Source organism: Colletes latitarsis, chromosome 10 (genome assembly GCF_051014445.1).
Source record: "Colletes latitarsis isolate SP2378_abdomen chromosome 10, iyColLati1, whole genome shotgun sequence".
Classification (NCBI taxonomy): Eukaryota; Metazoa; Arthropoda; class Insecta; order Hymenoptera; family Colletidae; genus Colletes; species Colletes latitarsis.
The window spans coordinates 22,227,663-22,248,195 of NC_135143.1; the positions used below are offsets into that span (position 1 = coordinate 22,227,663).

Below are 20,533 nucleotides of genomic sequence, written 5' to 3' on the forward strand. Positions count from 1 at the left end.
AATAACCTTATCATTATTCATAGTGTTCTAAACTCCAGTAAAGTTCTTCGTGAATACTAGAAACGCTTCTGTGATGTATGGAATAGGTTTGAAGAACAATAGGGACTAATCGAATGCTTGAGCTGGTCAATAAGCAGGCACCTACGCCACTTCATATTAAATTGCACAACGTTTGACATTATTATGTTTGAATAAACTTTAACTAACTATCACTATAACTATAATAAAATAGCTATAACTATAACTATACGTATAAATATTTGACCGTAACATCTGATTAAGAATAGTAGTTCATGCCAGAAATGTCTCTCCGAAATTTCATGCATGTGTCTAAAAAGTCATGACTTCTGGACGGATTAAAGGATTTTAGTGTTTTAAAGTGGAAACAACGCGTATCTTGGAATGAAATTAATCGATTGATGCTCAATTTTGGACCGTGTAGCTTTCAGTTAGTTAAGAGAGAATAAAATTTCTGCATTTTCATTTTCTGTGTCACTTCCTCTTGAGTTTATTTCTGTAACCTGTTGATAATATTGCGAGTGACACGAAAATGGTAATGGGGTTTTAAAGCCCCATAAAAATGGGCTGAAAGAATACATTGGATTTAAGGTCTATTCGTATACCTCTTCTGTGGTATTGTATTCAAATACAGATCTGGTTGCGATATGTTTGATTCCATCTTTAAGTGGAGTGTGTCACGCAATTGGGACGTGTCATATATCGTGTCTCATTTAGGATGAATAAAAATTGTGGATAAGATTGGAAATTGATATGCCAAGGTCTATTATTATACATATAATTCCACTTTTTTCATAATTATAACAATACGCTTGCAACCTGCAATTGTACCAAAGTTACATTTTTTAGGTGAATGTGTTGTACTTATAAAAAAACTGAGGTCGTGGACTTTGTTATATCATTGGACGTTTTTTAAAGTGGGGGAAGGATGATTAGTGGGAGGTCCATAAGTCAATTCTTTCTTTAACCGAATTATAAATATCGTACACAAAACTTTTTGAAAGCCACATTCATAAATCTTTAATCTTTTCAGTCATACTGGTTGGTATACATATACATTGTATGTACGTTGTTTACCAATAACGTTATGAATAATTATTCATAATTTAATTTCCCAATAATAAAATATAGCGTCGCGCCGTCATAAAACTGATAAAACTCGCACCATGGGTAAATATTGGTTTGAATTTTTATTTATTTCAAATAAAATAATTCGTCCTCGGAAAGGTAAATTTCATGTCTCATATAGCATTAAATATTTCCTTTTATTTACATTATATTACTTACGAAAAATAAAACTAAAGTTAAACTACAAATGATAATTCAAAGTACCTAAACAGTTATTTATAATTAAAAATCATATATAAATTATAATAAATTGATATGTTTCCCTGAAGTTTTAATTGTAGAGCGTACCTTACAATTTACTTAAATCCATTTCGTAATATTATATTGCTTTCATTCGAAAGTGATCGATACTGTATATTTAAATACAGGTCATCGACAAGTTCAAATCGTGATGATAATTTCAGCAGATATTTATAATTTATGACACGTTTCCGATATGTCAAATCTACTGCAATGTCAGTCGTGGTATTTTTATTTCGGCGGTTAAATTGAACAATTTTATAATAGAATTTTAAAATCGTAAATTTCGTATAACGTCCATAAAATGGTATCGGCTAATGTGAATTTCTTTTGCCCTCTATTAAAATGTTAATGAAACAACAAAAATTTAATATAAATAACGAACATTCCACTCTTGTATGTTTTATGGAGTCTTCATGCTTATCGTACTACTTAGGCACGTATGTGTTGAAATTTGTATGACATTTCGTGACTGCAAGCTAATCAGTTAATTTCATGAATAACTTTAATCAACGCAGTTGCCCGGAAGATAAGTCAAACACTTCTTCCATGACTCATAGCAATATTATATTTACATGAAACAATATATTACATATAAATACCAATGTACCAGATAACAATTTTGTGGCACGTCATAATCAACTCTTTATTACGTTTTGATGCAAATTAACTCAACAAAATTCTTTAAATATGAACACAGATTTTCTTACAATTTTACAAAATATTGCTACAGTTTCAGCGTTACTCATTTTGTAATAAATTCTGTGACATTTAGAATTAATGTTATAAAAGTTTCTAAATTATCTGTAATTGAATTATTATATAAATTTATGAAAGTACATGTACTTTTTAATTCTGTCAAAATACAGAAAACAAAATATTAAATTTCCCAATAGAACAACTATTATAGCAACGATAATATGTGTTTACAGAAATCATATTTAAATTTTAGGTGTAAGTTTCGATTTACCCATCAATAGTTTTTCCTTTTCAACGACGAAAATGTAACTCAATAATGACGGATACTGTTGAAATAAAGAAAAAAATATTTTTAACAAATTTGCAACGTATGCGATAATTATTAAAGGGAACCATAGTTGGAAAAATACTGGTAACCTATTATAGTCTCGAAGTTGATAATACGCGGCCTTAAAAACACATAAAAGCGAACGTAAAGAAAGATAGATCGAGTTTATTAGCCAGAAGTTATAGTGAGTTAAGGAGGGTAAACGGAGATGATCTCAGCCGATTATCTGGGTTTACTGTTAGAATCCATCGAGGGTGAAAATTTGAAATAAAAAGGCGGCACGCAGTCACGAAACCCCGAATGCTTCGTTGGCTGTTCTCATTGATCGAATCGTGAAAAAATAATGGGCTGAAAATAAAGAGACACTTAAACGGTCGTGTAACATATTCAACGAGTACGGTATTTATCGAAGAATTAGATATTCATGCGTCTCTAATAATCAGATCAGGAAATCCATTTACCCTGTATTCTTTGAATAATTAATAACGTTCAGTGATCCATGCTGTAGAAACGGTTTAGCGTGCTTCGAAGCGAAATCTTGATCTTTTTCTGTTCAGGTTCAACATTATTCATTGTGAAAATTGAATTATTAGAACAAAATTTCTCTAGTCTTTCAAGGTAATTTTGAAGAAATATTAACGAGGGTGAAAACAAGATTAGATTATTAATAGCATATAGCGATAGCGTGACACATACTTATCTTTACTTCTACCTACTACTTTACCCGATACTTCGTTTCTGTTTATACTCAATAAAAGCATACTGTTATTATTTAGGAGATTGCATTTTCAGCCAGTGTTCAGTATGCTATATATAAGGAAAAATGGTTTAATCATCATGAAAAGTTAAACTGTTCCAAAATCAATAATCCCTACCGAGTCGCTAATAACCTATTCGTGTGGCTAATGAGGCCACAAGCAATTAAAACGAAAATTGTACAATTTTTTACGCGCTTACGTGAGAATTAAAAATATCAAAGTAATGGTTATTTTAACATGAATATTTCTAATATCACTTAAACATTTTCCATCGTAAAATTGATCTTCTTGAAAAATTGTTGCCACCTTATCTTATGAAATTACATATTTCGTGCGTGAATATTGCCAAAAATATTTAGAGCTTTTAATTAAAAATCCTCGTGCTTAAATAACCATTACATTGATGCCTTTCAACGAAAAGAAGGGTAACATTGTTTTACATCGCTCTCAGTCTCCAACGTTCAATTATTTGTTCGCCCCCTCGAAAAACTTTGTTCCGTCGTTTTTCTTCCCTGTCGTTGTCAAGACGTTCCCGACGTTATGTATTTATAAGCTTCGAGTATTGCGTCAGCTCTTTGTCATGTCGTCAAACGATCCAGGACCGACGTTATTGGTTCGCCGACGTTTTTACGATGTCTCGTTGCAGTTAAAGGAGCCTTGTAAAGTGTTTTTACGACGCGCGCTTCTCAACTGGCGTGCCGCGGATAGGGCAGCCTTTTTCTAGACGCGTCGTCGACCTACGAAATGAAAGCATCAAAATTGAAAAACGTACAGCCAGCCAGAATTCATTCGTAGCTCGACAGAAATAATTGACTAATTTCAACGGGAACTACAGTAATTCTCGCATTCGTGACCCAAATTTACTCCGGTTTCAAGAGCCGGAATAATTCACACTACTGTTTGGGGGCCTATATACTGCTAACAACACGTCGAAAGAGTAACTTATTAACCTCGACTCGAAATAAAAATCACTGCCGATGCTGCTTTCAACTAAATTAATAATCTCCATTTTGTTTCTCGAACGTGTGAACTACACCTGGAAAAATATTCAATAATTTCATTAATATTTCTGTACGATACTCAGTTATTTTCATCTCAAAATTAATTATTTTTAAAATAACGTAAGCACTCGGTACGATGACAATTTTTTTTTTATTTAAATTTTCACATTTATAAATTAACAGATATGGATATCTCATTTACGATTATTATTTCCTTCTTTTATTTTTTTTATAGATATCGTTATTCCTAGCACGTCTCACTATTGCTCATTGTTTCTACTTACGCTGACGTCCACGTCTGACTCTATTATACTCCTAACTACTAAATTTTCAAAGTCGATTTTCTCAAAAACGAAACCTCGTACGACAAAATATCATTGTACATTGTTCACTTGCCTTTCCACGTAGAATCATTTGAAGATATTATAATAAATATCATTTACAAGCAAACTCCAACGCGTCAAACTTGTGTAAGTTTTAACTACGATAAATTTTGCTTTTTCTTTTACATTCTCTTTTTGACTCGTGATTTTCTAAAGTTGCTTAAGATCTTATTCAGAACGAGGTGTCAAATGTTCGAGACCACTTTGGAATATTTAAATTCCTTAAATACAAACATCCGTTAACATCGTTAGAGATGTTAGTCGTTTGCGCTTTAGTTTTTGCTAAAATCAGTCAACTAGTTTCTACGAATGAATTCTGGTCGATTGTGCGATATTCGCTGAGACTGTTTCAGCCTAGAAACGGGCCGCGACCGATCGCTTTGCGGATTCATGAAATTCATAAGGCTGGATAGTTCAGGCTTGTTCCTACTTCACGAAATTATGTTAATCCGATCGGCGCCGATTTCGACGACAACGGAGATTACCAGTGTCACGGATCGTTTGCACGAGCCATGTTAACCCCAGACACGGACCGAGTTTGGCCTACTTTTTATGCGAGCATTACGTGATTACAGGATCCAATCCCGGAATGATGATCCGCGACTATCTGATGCTACTCTCGTGGCTGTGCGCGGTGCAAGGAAAAATAGGTAAATGCATGCATGTACATTGTGACTGTATCTTAAAGAGTTACACCAGGTTAGTGGCATAAAATATTCATGGAAGTTCAAACATTTATTGCAGTGAATCACGTTCGCGGATCTTGCAATATACGAATGTACATACATTATTTATGAAATACAAAACCATTTTGAGTAGATCAGTGTCTCTCGTACGAAAGTGGAATTCAATTACAATATATTAAACAATTCTCTGAAAATTTTTATTCAATATAAATGGATTCATGTTTCTTAATTTAAACGTTACGTTGTTGGCTAAAACAATGCTGTCGTCACGAAAGTGTGAAAAATTTGCATTTGTTTAAAAAGAGATATCACTGGCCCTCAGACACCCACATTATGGTACTAACCGAAAATGGTTTTATGTTATGAATAAAACACTCTAGTTCCATAGAATCTATCAAAATGTTCTGCATAGTTCGTGAACGTCCGTTAGTAAGAAATGAGAACTTTCGACGCTGCAGGATTTAGCTTCTCTAATTTCGATGAGCCAGAGGAAAGCACAGAAGCAAACTTTTATTACGGAGATTTGTGCAAGTTAATTTTAGATTAGAAAATTTGAAAACATATAAATAAATTTTTGTTGTATCTCGAGATTTCCTACTGATCTAACCTTTGAACTTCCCTGTAGCGTCGTAGTGAGCGCGTATACGCGTGTGTAACGCGCAACGACAGATGTAAATTATTAAAACGGGGCAAACTTTTGTCGAATGTGGGTCATTGTTCCTTGAGCGTAGTCGGGCGAGAATGTATTCGTCAGTTGTACATTAACTCCGTCGCGTATGGTTAATTATGGATAGGATTAACCAACCGCTGCGTAACAAGCACTATGTAAGCATTCTAAAATACGCTTAGAAACGACAGTAACACGTTGACTCAATTTTGTGCCTCGATTTTAGGAGTATAGAGTATCGTTTTCCAGTGGGATATTATTAAAAGAGAAAATTATTGGGCTAAGCTTACTTCTTTATCCTTATAACGCCTACTTGAGAAAAGTTGTGTAAATGTAGATGATGTACACCCAACGCATTTTCAAATCGCTGTTATTTCCTACATTTTTAAAACATAACTTTTTAATAAAAACATAATTTTTCGTTCTAGTTTCGAAATTTTGAAAATAAGAATTTACCCAAACATTACAGAATTAAAGCAAGGTTTAACAATTTTGTTACATTTCTTGTGTTGCAATGTCTGTTAAAATGGTTTCCTTACAATGCTAGTTGAAGTTATAAGTTAGCCTCGTTTTTAGAACTATAAGATTTCATTTTGCAGTGAAATACTTTTAAACGAGGAGATTATTGATCTGGACTCATTTCTTTAACCCCAAAACACCAATAAGAAACAGGTTGAATAAACTCCAACGTGTGTAATATACTCCAATATGCAACTTTTTCGATATTAAATACGTACCAAGCAGAATATTAAAAATATCTAACGACATTCAAGTCAACATTTTCTGGTATCAATACAGCCCTAAAAGTTTTCTTTTGAAATTGATTACGATTCTGCCTCTCATGGAACATAATATTTATTATTTAGTAATTTCCGAGGAAAAAACCATGGCTGTAAATTGTGTATCAGGTCTTCAGATTCATCTCATAGTATGCTTTAATTAAAAATACGATTAAAACTGGACGTGGTTCCAGAATAAAAAATAAGTCGAAACGTTTTGAATTAAAATTTTTAAAATAAATTTAAAATAAATACCACTTTGGTTCTATATTTGTGATCATTAGCGAAGTCATAAATTACAAGTTCTCCTCACATTTACATGAATATAATCACGAGCTTTTGGAAATGTCCTCGTTACAACTCGAAAAGCTCTGCTAAGTTTATCGGTAACGGTTCAAGAAACACTAATACGTTACCAAGCATGAGTTGCTCGATATTCTATACGATAGCTTCTTTTAACCACTGGAAACTTTCATTACCTTTACCGTGATCTCACAAATAAAAATCAAATAGAAGGAGGTTCAGTGATCCTGGTGGCCCAGCTATCCGTGACGGCCGATCCAATACTTGTACCATTCATTTAACTCTCTGAACCTAGAGTGTACGATCTTTCGTGCATTAACAACGTTTCAAGAAATTCTACGCGTACGAACAATCGTTAAATTTAAATATAGGAGTATCCAAATATAATTAATGTTCCTGAAGAATTTAATTCGACGAGACCAATAGTTTTCTCTTTAAAGAAATCTTAAATATCGTTCAGTTTCCACATCTCAGACCCAAAGAATTTCTTAAACGATTGAAGAGTTGAAACACCGTATATTACAAGATCAGTGAAACGATCAAACAATTTAGTATCGCCCCTTGAAAAGCTTACAGAATTCTCCGAGAAAAATGTATCCCTTCGATCCATAAATCAAATACGATTTCTTATTTTGTTGAAAGTAGCCGTCGTTGATTAATATCAACAGACCTCGGTGAACGAAACAATTAAGAGGTCGCGTGTTTCTTTCGTGTTCGTATTCCGTTCCGTTCGACCCGTTTGTTCCAACGAATCTAACCTCTCTGTCGAATCGATCTACGCTCTAATTACCTTGCAAAGTAGCCCCGCCTCGTTCAGCCTCCCGCGAAAGGGGCTGTCGTGCAGTTAATTTAAAACAATCCGCGTTACATCAAGAAATCGAATGCACTTCAATTCAATCCTCCTGGAAATTTCCACTTCCTCCGGGGGCGAGGCAGCGTACCTTTCGTTTCTTTTTTTTCACGGGGGAACGACGCCCGTTGTCGTTGTCGTTGTCGTTTCGTTTCGTTCCGTTTCCGTGATTGCACAGACAAAGCGTCCCCCCGACGCGACGTTACATCAGTTTACAGGGGCTAACCGTAGGAATGAAAGAGAGAATGGAAATGCGACGCGACGGATGCAAATAAAAGCCAAAATACAGAAACTACGACCTCGTTTCTCTGTTTCCAGGGTATTTCTGGCACATCACCGACATCCACTATGACCCCAAGTATTCTACCCAGGGAAACGCAGCGAGCAGTAAGTAGTCCCCGTGTCGGACGTACGTACGAAGAACCGTCCTCCGCATGCACTGCACGCACACCTTTCCGCCAGCTATAGCCCTTTTTACCCGCCGGATAACACTGAGAGACGCCGGATACCAGATTTTGATCTTACGATTCGTACGAACCATCAAACGTGACCGAACGTCTTTAAAATGAGAAAACAACCCTCGTTACAGAATTCGTCTTGACCTGCAATGTTTAAAAAAAAAATATGTATGGTCACATTCGTAAAAACCCAAGGTGGATTTCACTATGACAGGAATCTGCTTTTGAAACTTTTGTTATTGTCGTAAAAATCGTGTGTCGTGTTACAGGATGCATCCTATAGCAATATGGTCATTTCGCATGGTAAAACGAGTAGAAAATATGGAATAAGGTTTATTCGCGCGAGTCTTTGTTTTTGGGTAACTGATGTTGGAAATTCATTAGGTTTGCCCGTGCGATTGAATGCGATTTATTTAACGCGTCTGCCCAACAATCGTTATTTCTACTTGCGTTGAGCGTTTGTAGATGTTTGTATTGAAAGAGAATGATTTTTATCCGGGTTTAATTACTATTTTAATTACTATTTTTTAATAATACTAGTAAATGTTCGATACTTTTGTCGTCTGTCAGTGATTCATTATTATTTGAACGTATGTAAAAGTAAATTCTTGATTTTTTTTTGCAAAAGTGTATTATCGGTGGATTAAACCGAATAACACAGCGTTATTTCGTGCGTAAAACAACGGCACGAGAAGCAATTTGCGACCCGCGATCGCTACACGCTGCGAAAGTGTTAAGAACACCAACCCAAGTAGAAATAACGAGTAATGGTCAGACACGGTTAACCAAGTCGTACTGAATTCTACTCTCATTCCAGGTACATGAATTTTCTCGAAAACGAAGCGTCATATGGAAAAATTTTATTCCATATTTTCGATCCGTTTTCTTATATAGGGTGATGATATTATTGGCTGGCATTAAAATTGTATTTATTAAAAGTCTTCCGAACATTCATGGTATTAGAAAAGGACGGAAATATCTGTATAATCTTTCTTCGGTTTATAAGGATACAAGGGTTGAAAAGTGAATACTAATAAGGTTTCAAGCAACTTTATTTTGAAAAAATAAATTACATCACGATGTTATTTTGCCACGAGTACGAGAGTTAAATTAACGCGAGTAAAGCAGACGTTCCATGACTCGAAAATTGATCGAACAGTTGCGTTCTACTATTAGATAATGGAGGTTCTATTGTACTAACGGAACAACAGCCAAGTAGTCGTAGCAGAAGTTATGGCAGGCCTAGCCACATTCGGTCTCCAGTGTTCTCCGGGCACCGAGCCTATATCCTGTATTTACCGAACGTTTTAAAGTACCTGGCGTGCCTAGCTGGCACGAGACTAGCATGAAGTAGCAGTACTTCAAATTGCGTCCCCATACCTTAGCCCAACCTCTGACTCCGTGTCATTTGGACGTTAGCGGAGCGGTACGTGACCCGTCCAGTGTGCTTTTTCCTTAAAGGTCACTCTTTCCCACGTTCTCCACCGCGTCGCTCCTCCGTTCGCCAGATGGACGGGGCTTCTTTTGTGCAACCCCGTGTCTTGCATACGTGGCGATTCAACTTGGTCTCAGCCGTCTCGTTTGCCCCGTTCTTTTCAGTGTGCTGGAACACAAGGAGCAGCGGCGATAACGGGCGGATACGGGCCAACAGAAAGCAGGCGGGAGAGTTCGGCGACTATAGCTGCGATTCACCGTGGGCCTTGATCGAATCAGCGGCGAGGGCAATGAGATCGCATCGCGGCGAAGGAATCGAATTTGTCCTCTGGACGGGGTAGGTTGTACGCCCCCGCAGACGGCCGCCTCTGGCCGTGAGGAACGAGCTGCTATCCCCACGGTCGATTAATCGCTTTACCGCCGACGCCGGATAAGAATCTCGCGAGGAATTATGTTTGCCGGACATTAATTGGATGGTAATCGCGGCGTAGGAAATTCAACTAACCGAATCTTATGGGGATTATCGGCTCCGAGACGCCGCGTTATTGAATCACGGGTTCCTCGGGCCGTTTAAAAGGCGTTTGATCGTCGCTTGACGCGCTCCGCCTATCGGAACGGAGAAACTAGATTTCATTCCGACCTTTTTGCGTTTATCTTTGGTCCAGGAATAAGTCGCTCTTACGTTATTTATTCATTATACAATACAAACAAAAAAATTCTAATAGAGGATTTTAGAGGCCAAAATAAAACGAAAATCAAGAATATCAATTTGTTGATGGAGGCTTCGTTAAAAAGTTATTAACAATTAAATTCAAAAATTTCAAATCGTTCTGGAAAAATTATTTTCGGTTGCGGGGGTCAATTACAATCATTTTTGGTGAATACACATACTTCCCAAATCCTACCCACTTTCGAGAAAAAAATTCGAGAAGGTGTGAAATTTTTCGACGGAAGAAAAAATTTCAAATCGTTTTGGAAAAATTATTTTCGTTTGCGGGGGTCAATTACAATAATTTTCGGTGAATAGACGTACTCCCGAAATCGGAACTTTAAACGTTAATAACTGTTTAACGAAGCTTTCATCAACAAATTGGTATTTTTGATTTTCGTCTTATTTTGGCCTCTAGAATCCCCCATAAAAATTTTTCCCAGAGGTGGCCGAACATCCTGTATAATATTTTTACATTCGAGGCAGAGAATAGTGCTTATAGATAAAAATAGAATATAATACGAGTTATATTACACTAAATTTTTTAGAAGTATGTATTAAATGCATAACGTTTCACATGTATTTATTACTCGATTCGTTACTTGATAAATTTTAATAATCATTCTATTAGTCCGAAACAAATATAGCTGGTGTTTGATTTATTTTTATTCAAAGTTGAAATTAGAACAGAAAGTGAAGCAGACAAGTTCTGGATCGCTTAGTCGGGCATCAAATTTTAATCAAGGAATAATTGTTCGAGTAGCAGTACTCGAAAGCAATCAGTAAATTGGTTGATAAATCAAAACAATACTGATCGATGCTCAACGCAAAGTACCGAGAACTAATTTGATAATTGTTAATTCGCAAACTCGAGAAACAAGAACGCAATGAACCATAAGGATTTGTGTTTGTGCGATGCAACATAGGAACGGCCGCGTATCCTGTATAAATTAAACCGTACAAACTACTAGTTTAATGGAGTTTCATCAATTTATCGGGGATGCAATTGCAAACGTCACTGCACTTCAGTATAAATTGTTGGAATAATCAGTAATCCCGTTCGAAATGGCGAAATCTAATAAAGACTGTTTAATGCTAATATAATTCTGTTATCCGTGTTACTTGCTTATAGAACACCTTTCTCTCGTTATCGTAACGAAATAATCGATACAGACGTCATATTTAATTACATTTTCAGATATTATTCCTATAGTTTTTACGCTTCTGCGCTTTACACTACTAATATTTTATATGAAATTGGATTATCAAATTATTTTTTTTCAAGTAATATTAATGTTTCCATTTTAGTGATGTTCAAACAATTTTCCTCGAAGACGATTTTTGCCTATTATTTTAAAGAAAACTCCAAAGTTGTATAAATTTACTCATACAAAACAGAAGGTTTTACAATTTTTCCTATTCGACCATGAATAAAAACAAAAATTATTTTTCCTGCTGAATGAAATATTTTTAAATATACCGTACGTAGAAAATAAAATGTTAATTTTGTAGAAACGATGATTTGCCATTACATAGGTATATTAAGAATTGTTATAGCCAATGGAATACAGTGTAAGTACGTGAAAGTTATGAAGTAAATTTCTGAACTATCCTAAGTTCATTCGTGGTCGATTCGAAAGTTCAGGCGTTCCGAATTCATTTCGTCAATATCGCGTTTTATCGTCAACGTATAGTACAATGCTGGTACTGCACGGTTGCACGAACAACCTAGATTTTTCGATAGAGTCGTACACGAATTCTACAAATGTTTCAACTTACTTTTCGCAATTTACAACAATCCTCTTCCAGAACTTTCAATTTAGCATCGTGTTTTCAAATGGTTTAGCTTAATCTTACATGTACGTACTGCACTGTGTGAGTTTACATTTCTATCGATAAAAAGAATGTAAAAATATATTACTCGTAAAGTTTGATTCGATTTTCGAAATAAAATAGTTATCAGAAAATGGTATTATTTTCTCGAATTTCTTTGGTGGCAGAATACTGTTCGTCTGATAATACATTTAAAGAACACCTGTATTACATTTATTATAATTACATATTATACATTAACAATCTCGTACGAAAGGTTAAATTCTAGCAATTAAAAAATCATAAGAATATTAAAAAAATTTACTATGTAACGTAATACCTAGAGATTTGAGCCAAGAAAACAATAAACAAATTGTACGAAACAAATTTATGAATTGAAAGCAACTGTAGAATTAAACGAGACACGAAAATTAAACGACGCTCGTCTATGACGAGAAAATCGAATTTTTAATGGCTTCAGTCACTGCTATCTTTCTAATGACATTTCAGTAAATCGCATTTTAAACTTTACAGGTTGCCGATTAAGTTGTAGCGACACGTGTGCTCACGCGATACCCGCCGCTGCTTACTTTCCTCTATTTATACCATTTGACTCCTCGACCCTTAAATTTCACAGTTAAACGTTTCATTTCGTGTTTCGAGTTTCGTTCCATAAATTCTACAACACGTACCCGGTGGATCTAAAATATCAAAAGTGCACGGAGGCCCATTCGTTTCGTAACCCCTATGATTTAAAGATCCCTTTCTTTCGATAGAAAGGCGGCGGGCGCGAGAACCGACGATTATCGCAAGATTTATCGAACTTCGAAAATATGACGTCCCAGAGCCGAGCGAAATTTAATACGCAAAAGAATTGCCACCAATTTTGAAACGGGAAATTCACTTCACTAAGAGATTAAATCACGGGAATCTTACTAATGGCGCGCCAATAAATTACAATTAGTCCTTGGAGGTTATCAATTAAGGGAGAATTCTTGCTTTCCCGATCAATTTTTTAGGTCATCCCCTGGGAATTATTTTACGAAAACTTATAAAACGTACAAACTTACGCTTTTATTTTCAAAGCTTCGTCTTCATTATTATTAATATAGCGAGTTGGATTTTTCTGTGCTGAAAACTTATTTCATCACGATGACAGTGATTGCGACGCTTCTGGTCGTTAATATCAGTTAAATAAAACTTAGAATTTAACTGTACCAGTTTGGCCATCGTTCGTGTAAGAATTAAAATATTAGAATGATTTTTTTTCTTAAATGATCGATCGATAAAGTGCATCTTCCTCTTCTAATATTTTTTTAATTTCGTGACCTGAAAATGTCGTAAAGTTAAAGCGATGTATTTTCACTTATACTTATAAAAGTTCGAGTCTATTTCTGTTGCCAGTACTACAAACGTATTTTCGAGGAAAACAGGTTTAAAGTTTTATACGAAATTAGCGGCTGTCTGGATATTGCATTCGTTGTATCCGCATAACTTGAGCAATTTTGAGACTTTTGTCTTAATATTGTATCAAGATATTCTTGAACCTCTTTAAGCTTTCAGAACATGCAACAAAAAATAATTCTTCTTTAAATAGGAAGAAATCTTCTCTTCTGCTTATTATTCACGACTATCGTTTGGGTCTTTAAACTTTCAGTTCCACGTTTTAAATTCGCTCAATCTTTATCATTTCCAGAACTCTAAAGTAAAATTACTATTTTTGTTACTTCAAATATTATATTATTCGATAAAAAGTAATGAAAGTAAGGGTAGAAATTTGTTTAATGCAAAAGAAATGTAACCAATTCTATGAAAAGAATTATATAAAATCAAACATGCGTCGCAATACTAAGCGGCAGTTACTTTTACGAGCAAAACCCAGTTTCTAAAGGGCTTCAATCGTGTTCCAGTGAAACGCAGTTCAAACTTCACAGGTTGCTTATCCAATTATAGCGACATGCAATATCTACGCTTTCACAAGTTACATTCCTTCGTTGTTTCATTATTAATGCTATTAATACATTATTAATGTTAATTGATGTCTGCTTTGGTGTATTCCCTAGATAATTTAATATTTCAAAGTTTACTTTGGAAATATAAGGTGCGCACCATGTGGTACGTTCCGCAGTAGCTTATAATTGGACAAATGCACCATATGGTGTACTTTACAGATAAAGGGTTACATGAAATCTTTGACCCGATTTAGCAAATTGCAATTAAACAAACAGTCCAAAGGAATCAGGGTTCAACAAACTTATTTATGTTTCGAATGCAATAGTAACCAGTTTTCATAATGTTGCTAATTACATTTTAACAAATCCGGATTAAAACTTCAAGCTCTTTGCAAGTTTTTGATCAGATTGCGACAGTTTCTTGTCTTTCTAAACTTAGGTAGTCTTCACACAATTTTAAAATAATAAAATAAACGCAGAAGAAATCATTATTCATGAAAAAATAAATTTCTTCGAGAAAATCGACAATTGCAAAATCGATTAGTAGGATTCGAACGTCGACGCGAGTAGAAACACCGAATAACGAACGCGTTAAACAGACCGTATTCGGTTGCCACTACAATCCTCGATTACAATAATCTCCAAAACGAAGCATCGTAACCAACAAAATGTTACGGTTCACGTTCAATTTAGTTTTCCAGACAGGGCCTCTTCCAAACAAGTTATAGTCTATAAAACGAACCGCTGAGCGAACATGGAAGACTGGCAACTGAAATGAAATTTATGCTAGGACCCGCACGTGGACCAAAGGTAGAGTCGAACGGTGACGCCGGTTACGTGTAAACTTACTGAATATTAATGGCAATAAAGTTTCGGGGTCGAAACGAAGTGGCGGCGACACGTGCGCGATATCGTTTCTTCGTGTTTACCAGTGAATCGGAGTAATTCTCGCAGCCCTCGTCGTATGTAACCAGTACTAACGAGGTTGTAACTACTTGTTGCAGTGACGCGCTGACGCGCACCGCTGGCATGAGCGCCGAGCTGCGTCTGCAGTGTTTGCGGAATTTGACCGATCTGTTGTCTCGCACGTTTAAGGAACAATTTGTGTTCCCGGCGCTCGGACACGAGGACATCGGAGTAAGCTTCTCGCAGCTCGCTGTGTTCTGGCAGCAATGGCTGCCGCAGGAGGCTTTGGACACGTTTCAAACCGGTGGGTATATCGAAGCGTTCTGATTGTGCTCTCCACGGGTTTTCGTAGAGCACGGACCCGGAATTTCTCCGCGCAGCGAGCGAAACGTGTCTTGTAATGGTAAACACGACTTCGGGAAAGTAACACTAGGAATCGGATTAAATCAAGAGCTCGGTCTGCCGGAAGACCGAAATTTTAGACCGCCGGGCTTTCCGTCTCGGGGCTTTAACATTTTTCGGTTACGTTTCTGGACTACACTAGATTGTACAACAATCTCGAAACGAAACAACCGAAGGTGTTCGATAGAGGGAATGGCTACGTCCGATGGTATCCGTGTGAAGATATTTTCGTACGCTTCCAATATTTTCCGATTGTATTAATAAATACGTTTTTACCAGAGACGAAAACGGAATATCTTCGGAGTATCGCTAGAGAATTTGGCTATTTTTGTGGCAGCGGAGAACCACATTACTGTGGTAGTAATAAATCAAATATAGGTTTTACTTTCTTTTACGTTGAATGAATTGTTGAAAAGGTATTTTTAAAAACCGATAGGAATGTTAGAAATGAAAGAATAATATGATTATACAGGATGGAGTAGAATGGGTTCTGTGTGTTTCCATTATAAACAACGAAACAATAGTTAGAAAATTATTTATATTTTTCAGTACAACCTTTATTTAAACGCAGAATTTTAAACGCTTACAAATCTTTTTTATGAAACAATTACTAGATTTATTCCAAATTAACAACTTTGAATAAAATTCAGTTTTGAGCGAAGTATATACGAAGTTCACTGTACGCTACGAACAAAGCGTGTGCATCATATCTACGCGTTTTAGTTGTGAACACCGAATGTCGGCGGTTATGAATGGCCTCTGGCTATGTGACTTACTATAACTGTACAATGGGGAATTTTGATAGTCTTTGATGGGTCATCAATACTGGACACGTTTTGAAATTGAGATGCGTTCATCCAGAAATAATGACTGTAATGCTTCAAATACCGTTATGAATCTCCAGAGAGCAAAATAGTGTACAGTTGTTTGAAAAAGTTGAATATACGCGTTAAAATATATACGATAAATCAAATAATTAACTATGTTTCTTATTCGATATTAAATTTTTCTTTAAATATAGTATAGTAATTTTAACGCAGGATAAAAGAGTCATTTTTTATATTATATATCTTAATATTATAATTAATGAAAAAGAAATGATATTTTTTAAATTCTCTCAATGATGACTTCAAAAATATTATTGTAAAGGTTTTAAAAATGAAAACGTGAACACACTTTGGTATATTGGAAACAAACTTCGACAAATTTCGAAACAATTAATGGAAACCGCTCTAATCATTATAATCTAAATACTTCCTTAGATACAATTAAACTGATCTCCAACGGTGCTTGTTACTTCAGAGCAGAAGCTTAAGATTAAAGCGATGCCATTTTAAAGAGCCGAGAATATAACGAGCAATGTAAAACTTTGCTCTAATAGCTTCTCAATTATAAGTATCGTCCTCCGTACTGCAGACCTGCATTAATTGGTTTTTAAGCGGACTCGACTTTAAGAACTAATAATTATCCATGGTTCTCACGGAATATATAAAACGAGTGAAACCGAGTGGAATAAACAAGCATAAGTTGATTTTACGTGCAAAACTAAATCAAAAATGTAGAACAAAGTCTCTTCGTATAACCCGTCGTTTTCGAGAGAATCGATTTTGAAAATTCACTGGGCGCGTGCAGTAGAATACGACTTGGATATTAACGCAAGTAGAAAGATCGAGTAAGGGTCAGACGCGCTAACAAAATCGTATTCAATCGCACGCGTGCCTGACAAATTTCCAAATTCGATTACTCTGACAACAAAGAAATTCTATTCTATACTTTCAATTTGTTTTTGCATAAATAATCGCTCCATAAACTATTTAAACTGAATTTAGGAACGACAGGACCCTATACAAATTCGTTTTTAATTTTAATCGATAAAAATTGTTTAAAAATATTATTTTGAGCATTTCTATAAAATTCTTGACTCTATTAACGGATATCCATGGACTCAGACAAGACAAGACTCAAATATTAACGAATAGTAATTATTTACTCCTGACCTCTTCTGAGTTCTTTATAATTTTAACAAAATTGATTGAAATCGACAATGGCCTGTCGATGCCAGAGGATTCTCCACCCTTGTTTCAGAGTCACACTGGGTTGTGGAGGGTCGAGCAAATTGCTACTTATAAGTCGCGCACGGGCAGACTTCCACAAACTCGAATAACGAATAAAATCCATTCGTAACAATCAGGGTAAAAAGAAATTTGTTCGAATAAGGTCAGACTTTGTTCGCAGTCGTTTCAGTAAGAAGCTAATAATACCAAGCGCCGTCGTTGAAGGCGGAAAATTACGGTAGAAAGAACGACAAGCGGAACGTAAGCTGCTGGCAACTTCACTCGACGATTTCAAACACTTGTTTCAGCCGGATATTACACGATAGAGCAGCGCTCGAAAAAGTATCGAATCATCTTCCTCAACACAAATTTGTGGTTGAACACAGCCGACAACCATACATTGCATCGCTCTGGAAGCACGATCCATAACACGCTCGATCCTTTCGGTCAATGGAACTGGTTCGAGTCGACTCTCGACAATGCTCGAAGGAAGGAGGAAACGGTAAGCACAGTTCCACAGAATTCTATTATATTAACTCTCGAAGCGTGCCGTAACTCTGCTTTGTTTGCTTTCGCCTCTGTTATTATTTTTACGAACTGACACAGTTGGAAAGCTCGATCCAGCAACGGTTTTAAATTACAAAGCGAGACACTTATCGCGATTACTTTGAATAACAGGTAAATTATGCGTTGTATGAAGTATCACTATACGAATACATTCACGGATTTATTTTCTCATGCAACGAAGAATTTGGCATTTACAAAATACAAAGCAGGTCTTTACTATTTTCGAATTTTTAAGAGAGTATCCTGGTTTAAACAAAATTTACTGTTTTATACTAACGTTTATTAATATCTTATCTATCTGTACAAATTTTTTCCAAGGCTCTGTTTTTAATATTCTAAAATTTATTATTTGTGTAATTTATGTTTTTGGGCATTTAATCTCCATGGTGAAACTGTTTAATTTTAAAACAAGTAGACCTGAATATTTGTTTTCTTCGAATTCATTACTCTATCAAATTCTAGCATTAAAAATAGGACATTTTCTCGGGTGCCTCTGCCTGAAAAAAGAATTTACACTTAGTTTAATATTGTTCTGGAATTTATGCAACTTTCGTACGGAGGAATTCTTCATACAATTAATAATTTACAAGCTATCGCATACCATCGTTAAATCTTACGTAAACTTTTGTTTATATCAGGTATACAGGTTGCGTAATTTGAGAAAATTGCGTATCGAATTTCGGCCTCTAATAAACTGAATTAGTTGTTTAAAAAGTCGCGCAGATTTCGCTACACCGGGACGGAAGATTATTTAATCCTCTCTCGGGATTAAATTTTTTTTTACTGCCATTATCGAGCTCCCTCGAGCGTCTTTCACGATGCTCCTGTAATTCCTGACGCGAAAGTACTGGATTTATGAGAAAACAATTAATTTTCTTCATTTGTCTTATACGATATTACAGTAGAACGATGTGATGCGATAAGTATATAATATAATGTCGATTGTTATTTAAAAGTGTTCTTTACTAACGCGAGATACGACTTTCCCAATAAAACTTTCAATGGTTATGAGGTTTGTATAGAATGTATTTATGACTGTACGCAAGGTTCAAGGAGGTATGAGAGAAGTTGAAATTTATAGTGAAAGCTAAGCACCCGTGAACTCGGTGTGGGATTGTCGCCAATATCTTGGAACACATTTTCTTCGATATTGCTTCTTCGACGTCTGCGACCGCGACTTTTAAGGGGTCAAAGGAAAGGTTTGCGTTTGAACAATATTTTTTTTAACATACACTATCGACCAAAAGTTTGAATAAATCGGTGAATATTTTTATAATCCTTATTCAGTGAATAAATCAATCAAAACAGGATTGTATCTAATTTAGAGGCGAATATAGGTGTTTAATGTCACGAAGGAAATTTTATTTTTCGAGAAACTAACAAGCAACGGTGTACACTTTTTTGAAAAACTGGTGTAGCAGTCTGGTGTTAAATTCCACGCAAATTGTGCGAAAACCGAGTCACCGTATAACGAAAATAACTGACCTCCTGTTACTGAAATACAAAGAGTTGTGGATCGAAGTGAAGGTAGCAGTTATAAATTTTCTGCTTAATCCCATTGTTACTCTGAGTTACAGTACACCTTTTTACTCCTTCCTTTACATTAGGAACACTAGTTCTTATAGGCAACGCGGAATAACGTGAGAAACATAACGTTTCGAAGTAGATGAAATAAAAATTATAAAACACCTATGAAAATTTAAATTCTATTTTGAGTCTATGGACACTAGGAGAATAGCAAAGAAATTTGTATGAGATTCGAGTAAGATGTTAAATATTGAATTTGTGGTATCAAAACTTATTGACCACGTATAAAATTCAGGTACAGAAATAAATACGACAAAGTTACAAAATATAAGGTCAAGCACTAAATCAGTCAACATACGACTCAACTACAGTTCATTAAGAAATTTTTGCATTATCAGTGAAGCTTCCCGAGTATCCAGCTTAATTACAAGACACTTTATAACCACGTCTGTGTATTCCCGTGGATACGATGTAATTGAAATACGTACGTACTTTGCTATAAGTATGCGGAAGCTCTTCAGCAAAAATCTTCAACATGTTCGTGCAAAAACTGTTTGCTTTCGCGTTCAAATGAAATGTTTGCATTCCTACCAACCCCATCTTTGTTCGTGCGTACGTTCCATTTTTAAAACAAACTTTCTCGCATCCAAGTTCCCGGTGCGTCTACTTCTGCGGAACGTCGAATACCGGGTTCCAGTTTTATGCAAAAACATTGCGGTGAATCAATGTTCACCGTGAAATTTTCTCCCGGGGTTTGGCATCCCCTAGGAAACTACTGAAACTTAGAGGTAACTGTAAACTTTTAATTACCGCGTCAAAGAGCACCACTTTCGTTCGAACATCCCCCGGGATTTGAAACCAGAGAGGAGAGA

At 35.7% G+C, this 20,533-nt stretch overlaps 1 protein-coding gene across 2 annotated transcripts in view; it reads left to right on the plus strand.

The window, feature by feature from the left end:
* Positions 1-20,533, plus strand: part of LOC143346467 (cyclic GMP-AMP phosphodiesterase SMPDL3A) — an 82,631-nt gene that overhangs the window by 32,094 nt on the left and 30,004 nt on the right. Inside the window, exons 2-6 of one of the 2 annotated variants that reach the window (XM_076774586.1) lie at positions 5,131-5,205; positions 8,159-8,227; positions 9,898-10,069; positions 15,210-15,415; positions 17,876-18,069. In XM_076774586.1, the coding sequence (XP_076630701.1) occupies positions 5,145-5,205; positions 8,159-8,227; positions 9,898-10,069; positions 15,210-15,415; positions 17,876-18,069 (702 nt within the window). In that variant the 5' untranslated portion in view covers positions 5,131-5,144. The remainder of the gene's footprint in view (positions 1-5,130; positions 5,206-8,158; positions 8,228-9,897; positions 10,070-15,209; positions 15,416-17,875; positions 18,070-20,533) is intronic. The other variant, XM_076774587.1, reaches the window with a different exon arrangement.